This window comes from Procambarus clarkii, chromosome 57 (genome assembly GCF_040958095.1).
Source record: "Procambarus clarkii isolate CNS0578487 chromosome 57, FALCON_Pclarkii_2.0, whole genome shotgun sequence".
NCBI classification, from domain to species: domain Eukaryota; kingdom Metazoa; phylum Arthropoda; class Malacostraca; order Decapoda; family Cambaridae; genus Procambarus; species Procambarus clarkii.
Window position 1 is genome coordinate 14,133,582 of NC_091206.1, and position 13,112 is coordinate 14,146,693.

The 13,112-nt window shown below is 37.2% G+C and overlaps 1 protein-coding gene across 1 annotated transcript in view; it reads right to left on the bottom strand.

The window, feature by feature from the left end:
* The window catches only part of Oseg1 (intraflagellar transport protein Oseg1), a 46,354-nt gene extending 34,540 nt beyond the window's left edge, over positions 1 to 11,814 (bottom strand). Inside the window, exons 1-7 of the mRNA XM_045725320.2 lie at positions 11,668 to 11,814; positions 11,343 to 11,528; positions 9,815 to 9,924; positions 8,243 to 8,363; positions 6,297 to 6,414; positions 5,858 to 5,950; positions 5,327 to 5,406 (exon numbers count right to left, since the gene is read on the bottom strand). Coding sequence (XP_045581276.1) covers positions 5,327 to 5,406; positions 5,858 to 5,950; positions 6,297 to 6,414; positions 8,243 to 8,363; positions 9,815 to 9,924; positions 11,343 to 11,401 — 581 coding nt within the window. The 5' untranslated portion in view covers positions 11,402 to 11,528; positions 11,668 to 11,814. The remainder of the gene's footprint in view (positions 1 to 5,326; positions 5,407 to 5,857; positions 5,951 to 6,296; positions 6,415 to 8,242; positions 8,364 to 9,814; positions 9,925 to 11,342; positions 11,529 to 11,667) is intronic.
* Between the last annotated feature and the right edge of the window lie 1,298 nt (positions 11,815 to 13,112).

The following is a 13,112-nucleotide window of genomic DNA, read 5'->3' on the forward strand; positions in this document are numbered from 1 at the left end:
AATGGTATGTGGTGATGATATCCCGTTTTCTTTAGATGGTAATTCCACTACAAGTTACGTTTTCTATGGTTAACTTGTTGGTAATACAGCAGCTATTATCTGTATGATATTAAATGGTGTCGGATTTTCCGACATAATTCCCCAGGGGGCTGCTCACGGGTCGAAGTCCTATTTAGAACAGACGAACACCGATACTCCTCCTTCGAATTATTAGATTAATTTGATGTTAGTAGTTAGTAATCACACATTTGTGTGTCTGTTCGTACAGGACGGATGTCCCGTACTAGAGTTGTAGGGGTTAGAAGTCTAATGCGATTTCATTTCCCTGTCAACTCTTGAAAGGCTAATATTCAAGCCTTATTACATATTATTTAACCCAGAAGACTGGATGTGATCAAGTACTACAGTCAAGTATGATTCAGGGACTGCAGTGAGATCAGTGACATTAGATATAACTTGAAGTTTCTTCAGGTAACTGGTCACTGATATATAAACACTGAGGCCCATGGAATACATCTTGATTAAATAATAAATGTATCAAATCAGTCATCAGATTTATTGGGGTTTAATTTAGTTAATTGATTCAGAAGATTGAATAGCTCATCATTAAAGTAAAGTATGGTTCTGAGACTGCAGTGGGTTCAGTGACATTGGTCGCAGTGACTTGTAGCTGTTTTAGGCTACTGTTCACTGATTTGCCACTGAGGCCTCATGAACTCATCTTCAGCTTTAAATGATGATACTAACATCAACCTCTGTTACTATAGTCAGCTGTAATCTCCTTAGTATAATGCTACTGGAGAAATATAATCAGCTGACAAATTTAGATTTCTACTGGTATTGTTTATCTGCAGGCATAGGTCTCCTCAGGCTTGATACTGGGCCTGAGAGTAATTTACCTCCTGCAGAGTTTAACATGGTTATGCCCTGATATTTAGTAGGGCTACCGATGAATCGATGGCAATAGTCTGTCCCTACAAGGAGACCGAAGTCGGTGAGGTGATCAGACTTAATATTATCTGCCAATTTTATTCCTCTATTTCTCAGGAATTTGGCTGTTGCTCTCAGACCTTGAACTTGTAGGTCTACTGGTATTTTGTCCACCACAATGGCTTGTACTCGACAGACGTACCTGCCTAAACGTACTGATGGTTGTACCACCTGGTAGACTTGAGGTCCTGCATCTGTTACAAACCCTGAGATGTTGAATGACATCTGGGCTACAGGCCTTAATTGTAATTCATCTGCCAACTTTTTAGTGATATATGTTCTCTGGGATCCTTGGTCAAACAACCCACGGGTATGGACCTTGGCCCTCTTATTCAGGATGGTAATTTGGGCAGTAGGCAAAGTCGTATTACCTTTAGACTTTGCCGAATGGACACTCTTTGTTTGTTGCACCTTGCAGTACTGTACTGTGGTGGGAATGCTATCTTCCACCTTGGGTCTTGAATACGTTAATTTCGTATATTTGCACAGTGCTGCATGGTGCCTACCTCTTCTACACCTGTTGCAGGTGTTGAATTGGGTATCACAATAGTCTATGTTGTGTGACTTGAGACACCTTGCACATCTCCCTAATTCCTGGAGTCGCTCCATACGAGTGTCTCTGGTTGGATAATTAGCACAACAGTATGTTGAATGTTTCTTTTTGCAGAACATACAAGTCCCCCAGCCTACTGCACGTTTGGAAGTTACCGGTTTGGGTGAACTAGTAACAGTAGGCTTGGAGGTTGCTGCTGCATTGTCAGATTTTCTGCAACTTGATGTTTGAGTAATTGGTTGATGTTTATTTGGGGTGGTTGTTTTACCCTTTAATTGACTATTATTTTCTATTTCTGAAGGCTTGCAAGAGGCTTTAACTTCCTCATTTGCTCGTCGTTTGTTTATGATGGAATGTAAACCTTCAGTGATGTCCTGTACTGTCAGGATGGTGTTATGTTGATGTGCATATAATTCATCTAGTATATCGCTGGACAATTTTCGTTGAAGGACTACTTTGGTCATCCATTCACTAGTAGTTATATCAACCTTAAGACTGAATATTCTTAGTAGTGACTCAAACTCCATGCTGAAGGATTGTAATGAGTCAGCAGTCTGATCAGGTTGAGGTAAATCCAGCAATTGTAGTACTAGATGTATGACAGTTTTCTCATTGCCAGCATTATTCCTAGGAGGCTGGACTGGGAAATTAGTGCTGTCGCTATTTTCATTTACATTTTCTACTACTGGTTCAGCTTCACCTCTAGTTTGGAGGCATGTTAACTTAGTAGCTTCAGGTATTGGGTTTTCAGAAACCACAGAGACTGTGGATAAATTGTCTGAGAACTGCTTAATTTCTGGTGGTATAATATTGGGTGAAGCTGTAGTGAGTGAAGCTTTCCTGGGTGAAGCTTTATCCTTGTTGATTAAAGGATCTAATCTGGCTTTACATTTATTCTCAAAAAGATCCAGATCATCCATAACATTATCTACTTTATTTGATGTACTTGCTATTTGTTCTGATTCAATTATCCTGTGTAAATGTTCCAACCTGCCTTGAGTTTCTTCTTCATATTGTGCTAGGTCAGACAGGAATGGTTCCACATCTTCAACTACTATGTCGTCGTCGTCGTGGACCTGATTTTGGTAAGATTTCCTATTTGCTTTCAATATATGCAATTGGGTTTGAATCTGCAACAGTGGTATTTTCAACCGATGATAATTAATTACAGGCTCATATAACAACTGTTCATATTGGTTGAGATCTCTTGTTAGTTGGCGTTTGCTTGATATTAAAGCACGCTTTGCTTTCTGTGGATTAGTCATGGTGACTTGTTAATTGAGCACCACTGGCTCATAAATTGTGAGCAAGTACTAATGGTAGCCTAGGGTAAAATTCTGCACTCACTAGGCAATAATCCTACCTCTATTAGAGGTTAGCACTTAAAATTAATACACATTATATATATACAATCATACACACTAATGATTTGAGTGATAAACCAGTGTCACTGGAAGTACCTTTAGGTTAGCTCTTCTATATCACCCTAGGATGGTAGAGACACTAATTAATCACTCAAAGGTGTAATGATCATAAGTAAATTATTATATATACAACTCAATTCGAGTTGATAAAAATTACACCCAAAATAGGGTCTGGACCATTCATTAATGGTGTTAGGTTGTTCAATATAGTACAACTGACTATGGTAATAATGGGACTAGGATGAACAATAATAGTTCAACTAGTCATATCCTACCCTGTTGTGGGTTGGCAATTAGTAAATATTATACTGTGATCACTAGTGCAATATATATTAAATAATTCTCTATTTGGAGAAATAATATACACAATTATTGATAATAGCCTCTTAATTAGCCTCTATGAAACTTCTAATATTATCAAGAAGTATTAAATATTATTAGTGACCTCGCGAAATAAAGTCCACAAAATTCGTGGATAATCTCTCGCGAAATGTAACACCACGAAATCCGTGAACAATATCGCGAAGACACAGTCACTAATTAGGCTGGATTCTATATTAGCGCTGTCATTTCACGAAATAACACGCCACCAAATATCTGTGGGTGTGCATGAAACCGCTGACGAAGCTGAACTGGGCTGAGGGAGGCTCCTGAGCTCCCACGAGGCTTCGCCGCTGTCTTTGACTGGCTTTGTTTAAATCACACTGCACTAGTATATTTAATGAATCCACTGGTTAACTGGTTCATCCGGTACTAAGATGACCAAATGTGGGTTCAAAGGACCGAATATTCCGGTTCCGAAGGTCCAAATAATGTGGGAACCGACCTGTGAGATTTATATTTATTTAATTTATATGAATTTATATTTACGTTAATTTATATACTTCGATAGCAATTTGTATAATGATAAGTGGACTGTATTTCTGCAATAATCTCATAATCTCACAAATCGATCCTCTACACATTAGGGGGGGTTTATATTACACATATGCAGCCAATCAAATTACAGTAATAGCTACATACATTGATGAGGTTCCTTCTCTTATAGTACAGCAGGTTAGTCCACCAGGTATAACTAGAGTGTAGACACCAAATTATCCTCTTTGAGGTAGCTTCTATCACCCAGTAACTGGTGCACATAATCTTGCATCCTCGTCTTGACCTGTCAAAAGTGCGCTAGCTGTGAAGCCAGAATCCTATATATGACAAGTATTTCAGAGAAAACAGTACATGGAACATTAAAGACCTGGCTTAATTACCTTTAGTTTGAGGCGATTTCGCGATCTAACCGGGTCACCCTATATCCTGACATTAATGGCCATAAATGAATGATAAACGGGTTTCGGATAGACACTTAACTTGATTGTAGACATCGTGTTGGAGATGGTACCTTTGGTTTCCATAACACTACGTCCAAGTAAAATTAACAGGAGCCGTATTTGCTCCCGTGTGAGCCTCTGGTCTCAATATAAACAATGGCTGTTTAACACTCCATTCTATTGACGTTACTGGCCCACATTGTCCAGAATGATAGGAGCCGTACTCGCTCCACACGTCTCGGAGGTGACACAACAATCGCTGCCCTCCTTCCCCACTCTGACGCCTGGCCTACTTTGTCCAGATTTCAGAAAGTGATAGAAGGGTCACATTTACTCTACTTTAATATTGATAATTAAGTTAATTTATATAAGATGTTTTATGATGGTAAAGTCCAAAGACTAATGTATTTAAGAATAATTCCCAGCAGAATAGCTGGTGAATTATAATGGTATGTGGTGATGATATCCCGTTTTCTTTAGATGGTAATTCCACTACAAGTTACGTTTTCTATGGTTAACTTGTTGGTAATACAGCAGCTATTATCTGTATGATATTAAATGGTGTCGGATTTTCCGACAAGAGCATATAGTTGCCAAGATGAAAGCAATGCTGTATTGCATGAGCTTGCTTATCTGAAGTCTACTGATCCGAATATCTGGGTTATCCAGCAAAAATCGAGGCCAAATATTTTTCTGGCAAAATTTCGCTATATTCATATAGCAATTTAGATAACCTGAGATTTTGATGGATACTGCAGACAGATATCGGACCATACCATATTAATCCCATACAGCAGGCATGGGGTATGGGAGGTGTTGGGGTGGCTGGTCTTGACATAAACTACTTTATTTAAATATCAATTGAACTGGGTTCCTATGAAAAGTACAGTTCTGAAAGTTTTCTATGACAAAGGTAGAATGCATCATCCTGCCTTTCTGTGCATGATCCTGTCCAGGGGTCACAACCAGACCTTGCTTATGCAAGCAGCAGAATGTGACAGTTCAGAAAGGTTCATTACTAAACACAATAATATGCTTACTTTGATGGATTCCACGCCAAAGACCAGATGGGAGAGTTTGTGCCTCCAGGACGTTCAATTCTCATTTTCTCCTCTCCAGTCTAAAACACAAGTATTTATTAAAGCAAAGTAAATTTTACTGCATACCACAAAAGTCTGCAAATTGCATACCCCGCATTTATAAATAAATAAATAAATAAATAAATAAATAAATAAATAAATGTTTATTCAGGTAAAGTACATACATACAAGAGGTTTTACAAAAATTGATACACTAGATTTATAGCTAGAGCTAGTACATACAATGCCTAAAGCCACTATTACGCAAAGCGTTTCGGGCAGGATTATCTTCATTCCAGCTCTCTTTTTCAGTAATAAACAAATGAACAAGAGAGGCTATGTGATTATCAGTTGTAGCTCAAAGTGCAAGTACATTCCAACCAATCACACGAGTCCCAATGACCTGGATTTACCTATAATAAACTGGATGAGAACAAATTAACAGCTGTAATATTTGCAGTATAAAATAATATAGTACTGTACATGTATTACCTTATTTCTGATGGATACAACTCCATTTGCCAGTCCAAGGGCCATGTAAACACCATCATTGGTCCATGCACAGCAACATATTCGACTTGTGCTCTATAAAATAAAATTATATATTAAGTTTATAGCTATACCTGTATTTACCTGCATATCTGTTCTAAATATATTTTAAAGGACAACAAATTCTATTTATCCAAAGAAATTCACTTTCGTAAACAAAGTGTAAACAGTTGGAAGAAGTTAAGTATGCAAGATGGTGGAAGCCAAAACCATTCAAAGTATTATATGACAAAGAGTGCTGGGAAGATGGAGCACCACAAGCATAGCTCTCATCCTGTAACTATACTATACTGTACTTAGGTAATTACTCGAGAGCAATTTTAACTTAACCCATACGCCAGCATTAAATGGTTTAACTGGTACCTAGGAGCATATCACTAACCTTGTGCTTTTGTACACTCTTTTGTTCTGGTGACCACAATCCAAAGTCACTGAGTGCACAAGACGCCAGCTGATGAGACACTGGGTTATATGCCAAACACTGTATGGCATCATTATGCCTGCTCGGGAAAAACAACAATAAATACAGTACAATACAGTAGAGTATAGCAAATCCTAACCTCAAAATTCTGGAAACTCCAAAAACTACAATAATTAAAATATGTTGCATTTGTTTTTAAACCAGCAACACGTAAGTAGAAGTCAGTAACCAACCTACCTTTTTACACAAATTAAGTAAAAATTTATTGATTACAGTTTAATGTTCTAACTGTATATATTAAATAACAATGACTAAAATATTGATATATGTTCTTATGCCATTGCATATGCTCACAAACACACATATAAGGCAGAAATAATCTAAATTCTTGCAGTCTTAATATAACACATTAAGTAATAATAATCAAAATAGTACATTAGTAATACTGTACTGAATTAACTATGAATCAATTACATGTGGGGTGATTAAAAAAATTACCACAGGATATGAACAGGATGGTGTAATTTACCTGAATTTACTCAAAGGCCACCATCTCTTTAGTGGTTTCAACAGGGACAGGAAGCCGTCAGCTTGTATGAGGTCTCCCCATTTTTTCTGTGGAGTTTTTCCAAGTGGATTTTGAACTGAAGTAATGTCTTGGCACTTACAACTTTGGCAGGTAGGTGGTTCCATGGGTTTATAAGCTGATGTGTTAAAAAGCATTTCATATTTTCTGCCCTACATTGCTGCTTGTTGAGATTAAAGCTGTTGTCCCATGTATGTGTTACATTTGACCTTTTAAAGAAGTGGTCTAGGTTAATATTCTCCAACTTTTTAAAATACTTAACAAGATTCAACAAGATCAGCCTTGTCATATCTGGCTTGCAATGGGATTAGTCCTGTGACCCTCAGTCATTCCTGCTATGAGAGTCGACTTGGTTCTGGGATGATTTATTTGTCACTCCATTTGTGTGGTTCCAGGGATTCCACACATTCACTCTCTCAATTTGTGCAGTGTTGAACCATCTTCATAGCAGAAGATGAAGATCCTCATCCTTCTGAAGATGAGGTCTCCATGCTTAGATAGCAGTAGACCAAATGTGAATGATGAACCATAGATTTGGACAGCTGAATAACTGCTTTCTTTTCCTTGAGGTTAAAAGTTTATATAACTATTCCTAGAATTTGGTTGGCTTTCTTTATTGCAGCTCCCAACTAGTGCAACCTTCAATGACTGGTGGATTTTGACTTAAATCCTATTCAATATCTGCTACATAGTAGTGTTGTCGATTTGATATTTATAATGTGCATTGTTATGCCCTATGTGCAAGGTCTTTCATTTTTAAATTTTAAAAAGCATTTGCCAGTCTTCCAACCATTTCTGCAGTTCATTGTAAGGCCTCAATTTCATTGCCACTTCCTACTTTACCACAGATCTGATTTGTAACCCACAGGTTGTGATTTACCACAGGTTGTGATTTGTAATATTTTAATCTATTTCATTATATGACAAAATGAGTTGGCCTCAATATAGAACTTTGCATTTCCTCACTTACCACATTTCTCCATCTATATTCATTTTCATTTAGAATGACCCTTTGCTATCTTAGTTTTAACCCATTCTAGCATTTTAGCATTTATTCCATGTGCCTGTAATTTCTGTATCAGTCTTTTATATGGTACCTTATCATAGCTTTAGAGTACTATGATTTAACCAGTTCTAACTTCCAGTAGATGTATGCTACATCTACTGGAAGTTCTTTGTCTGAATAGCTGGTTACTGTGTCAAAAAATGTGAGCAGGTTAGTAAGGCAAGATTTATCTTTAACAAAACCTTGTTGCATTGAATTTACTAGATTGCATTTTGAGATGGTAAACGATGGTGAACAGTACAGACGAATACTTACGAATACTTAAGTATGCCTTCTAGTTTAGATGTCCATATGATAACACTCTTATCTGCACTGCCAGAAGCAAAACGTTTTCCATCTCGACTGTAACACACACAGTACACAGCTTCCTTATGACCTGTAAATTCAAAGTCTATCAGGACTGAGAATATTTGTCCATCGCACACATCGATTCCCATAAGCTTGTCAAATAATATACCGATACCTGTTTAAAACTGATTTGGTCTACTTTATCTTGAGATTGAGAGTAAATTCCAGAAAAGTTGCAAATTAAAATAATTTCTTATTTGTTCACTCCAAAACTTTAAACTTAAGTGACATGTAGGCAAATTAATAGTGCTTAAAACAATGTTAAGCAAAACAGAAACAAAAACATGTTTATTTAATGTATTCAGAATCAATTCTGATCAAAGTCACCTTGTTTGTTCACACAGAAAACTTCTATGAGATCAAGGGACTCCTATGACCCACCAAGCTCTCCTGACCTATTACCATCAAGAAAGGCATATTTGTAAGTGGTCCTGTCATGTATTTAGGGAAAAGGGTCAGTGCAGTCTAATTCACCTCTTCAACAGAATAGACGAGTAGTATATATGGAAAGAAATATCTAGAGCCTCTTGATCTAACAATATTTATGTTACTGGTGACTAATTTTAGTAGAATAAACTGAACTGGCAAAACAGGAAATGAAGCAGGAGACTTTTTAGAATTAGTTAATGACTTTCTTAGACAAGAAATTATGGAGCCAACATAGGAAAATAGTGTTTTAAACTTTGTGTAAGCAAACAGACACATTAATAAAACACTGAAATAAAGAATGAGCTAGTGAACAGCAATCACAAGGAAATTGGAACTCTGTTAATGTGCTAGATTCACATAAAGCTGTTTTTGAGTGCTTTAGGAGCATTTCTTGGGAGGAGGTGATTGGGCAGAACAGAACATGAGACATGGGCTGTCCTTGGGAGGTTACTTGTGTCTAGCAGTTCATGACATGACAATGGATTATGATGTAGACCGAAATTACAACTCGCTTAAAAACAATCTTAGTAAAGCTCAGAAACATAGGATGTCATATAAATTGATTAGGTTAAATAACAATGACCTCAAATAAATAACTATGGGCCTAAAAGGTTATTCGGCATTATACAGTATATCCTAATGTCATTGTAAATTATGCTAAAATTTCATATATATCTTATAGTAAAATTGCATTAAAATGAATTAAATATTAAATTTAAACTATGATACTGTATTTAAAAACTACTTCCAACCCTCAAGTGGACAATAATGAGAAAAAGCATCAAAACTACTTTAATAAGTAAAGTAGTTTTTTACCACTTTACTAAGTGGTGGAAGCCAAAACCGTCAGTAATTTCAAAGCGTTATATGACAAAGAGTGCTGGGGAGATGGGACACCACGAGCGTAGCTCTAATCCTGTAACTACACTTAGGTAAATTACACTTAGGTAATTACTAGACAAGGACAGATATCTAGCACTACTTAAACTATATTTATCATACAATGCTGTGCTCAACTAAGAATTAAATCTACAGAAATTGTAACACTACCTTTGAGAGGTTGTACTAATGCACCATCAGTTGTGTCATAGACTAACACACGGTTTCCAGCTGCCACTATCAGCTGAGATCCATCTGGTCTAAAGCACAGATCATATATGCTGAAAAAGTTAAAATATCTTTGTTAGACATTGTATTTCACTCATTTGAATCTTTAAGACAGCCCTTAACTGTATAATTTGTGCTAAAAATCTTGTTTTTCTTCGTTTTTTATTGCATTTATAATAAGAAAAAAATCCAACAATAAAATAAATTTTTAAGTAACATTAAGTAATGTGGGGTTAATGTGTATAAGGTTAGGTTAGGTTGGAGTAGGTTAGTCGAGGATAGGTTATGTTATGTTGTATTTTGGATCTTTACATCTGGGATGTGAATGCATCAGTCTTCTTTGAAGTGCCAGTAGTACAGCGTGTTGAATATCTGGGAGTGGTTGGAGGATGTGTTGTGGGAGTGTGGTTTATGTGGTTTTTCAGTCAAAGTGCCAGGTTGCTGGAAGGTTTGTACAGCTAGATACTGTAAATGACAGTCAAACCAAGACTACTCCTGAGGCAGGTATATGGCAGAATTGAGGAACAATTGGAGGCAATGGTCTGGCCTACACCCAGAAGCCCTAGATCTGAAAGACCTCACTGAAGACGGCTGTGAGAAGACTGAACAACTGAATTGCACAAGACAGAAGATAACAACTAGGTTGCAAAAACTTGTTCACCTGCAGTAGGAGCAGCAAGGTGCAAACTTTGGAACAGGAAGTAAGTGTCCAAGAACTAAGAGACAGGCCATAAGTCTTGGAAACAAAAAAAGCAAAAGAAACCAGCACTTGTATTGTATTCAGCAACTGAAGACAAGACATAAGGAAGAGGCAGGCAAAGAAGCCAAGCCCAAATTAAAACAGAGCCACAAAGGAAAGCATGTGACTTAGAAATAGCCAAGGAAGGAAGAGGCTGCAGGTGCCAAGCAATAGGCAAGACCAAAAATCAAGATACTGTACTTGACTGGTGGTGTAAAGCACAATAGAGCCCGAATGTTCCCATCGCGTAGAGGTAAGACACTCACTTGGCATTTCACAAGCACATTGTCCTAGGTTCATATCCTGGCACAGGGAGGATTTCCTGGGCACAAATCCTTAACTGTAGCCTCTGTTTAACCCAACAGTAAAATGGGTACCTGGTTGTTAAACAATTTGGTGGAGTCGTATTCCTGGGGAACTTAGGATTAATGACCTGCCTGAAATGCTATGCATGCTAGTGGCTGTACAAGAATGTAAGAACTCTTTATATCTTTAAATAAAAAAATGTGCTTGGGGGAAAGAGCACAGGTATATGGGTATACCTAAAAAATCCGAAAGAAAAAGCTACACAAGTACTGACTAATACAGAGAAAAAAGTATAAAAAAAGAATAAGATATGAGAAGAAAAGGTTAGAAAAGTCTAATGGAAGGAAAATAAAATAAATTAATTAAAATTTCGGGTTCTCGTAAAGAATTCTCCCACAAAGCAAAAACATACTTGAATGTCCTTACCATTGTTCAACTTTATCTCTGTCATGCACCTTGTCGACCCAGGTGGGAACTGCCCTCATCGTGACTTGTGTCTACAGCCACCACACCCGCCACAGCTTTGACTTGGGGAACAATATTCCCTCAGGTATGTGGCGTTCTCAGCATCACTTCACCGCCATTTCAAGACTTCCCTGATTCAACAGTTACCTTTACAAAACACGTGAACTGATCAATATAATAAAAATTCAAGTAAATTTATTAAATATATATGAAGAAATATAAATAAACACACATCAAAATCCATATATACAGTGAAAGTATTACAAGGTACCGTAAATATACAAACTGTGCCAGATTGTTGTTGCTGTTGCTGGTTAGGGGCAGTTACAGCACCGGACCGTATGTACCCCGTTATGGCACCCTACGGGGGTGTCATGATGGAGTACTTGTTGAGCTCCTATTTATAACCACCCAATCTCACTCATATATATGTCCAACCCACGTTTGAAACAATCGAGGGACCCCACCTCCACCACGTTACGCGGTAATTGGTTCCACAAATCAACAACCCTGTTACCGGACCAGTATTTACCCAAGTCTTTCCTAAATCTAAGCTTATCTAATTTATACCCATTGTTTCGTGTTCTGTCTTGTGTTGATACTTTTAATATCCTATTAATATCCTCCTTTGTTACGGCCATTCATCCACTTTTAAACCTTTATCATGTCACTGTAACTCTATGCCTTTCCAGTGAATGCAATTTAAGCTTTGTTAATCTCTTTCTTCAAATAGCAGGTTTCTAATAATAATAAATAAATAAATAAATGTTTATTTAGGTAAGGTACATACATACAGGAAATTTTTACAAAGATTGGTGGACTTATAGATAGAGCTAGTACATACAATGCCTAAAGCCACTTACGCAAAGCGTTTCGGGCATGAAAAACTTAAATGACTAAAGCTTAATACTAATTGAGCATAAAGAGTAAAATGAAAACAAGAAATGAAAACATAGCTGAAAAAGCAGCACAAATACAATTCTGTCGACAAACAGCGCTCTTTAAAAAAACAGACATTGGTTGACAATAGAGGGGTAAGGTAGGTTACAGGGAGTTTATTAGGTATAGCTTCGTTTTTATCTTAAACTGGTTGAGAGAGGTACAGTCTTTAAAATGGTTGGGAAGGTCATTCCACATTATGGGCCCCTTGATTTGTAGAGCATTTCTAGTTTGATTAAGTCGTACTCTAGGAATATCAAAACTGTATTTATTTCTGGTGTGGTGCTCATGGGTTCTGTTACAACCTTCTATGAAGCTTTTGAGGTCAGGATTGGCATTACAGTTTAGCGTTTTATATATGTATAGTACACATGAGAGAATGTGCAGTGACTTAATGTCTAACATATTCAGAGATTTGAGTAGGGGTACCGAGTGATGTCTGGGGCCAGAGTTGGATATTGTCCTAATAGCAGCTTTGTGTTGAGTAATTAGAGGACGTAAATGATTTTGAGTAGTAGAGCCCCAAGCACAAATACCATAGTTGAGATATGGATAGATAAGGGAGTAATAGAGAGTCACCAGGGCAGGGCGTGGGGAATTAACTTTGTCATCCTACGCTTGACACGTTCAAATGGATTTATATCCATTCAAAACGGCGACCAAAACTGAACTGCATAATCTAAATGGGAGCCTAACCAGAGTAAGATATAGTTGAAGAACAACACCAGGTGTCTTGTTACTAACGCTTTGATTGATAAATCCGAGTGTCCTATTTGCCTTATTACGAACATT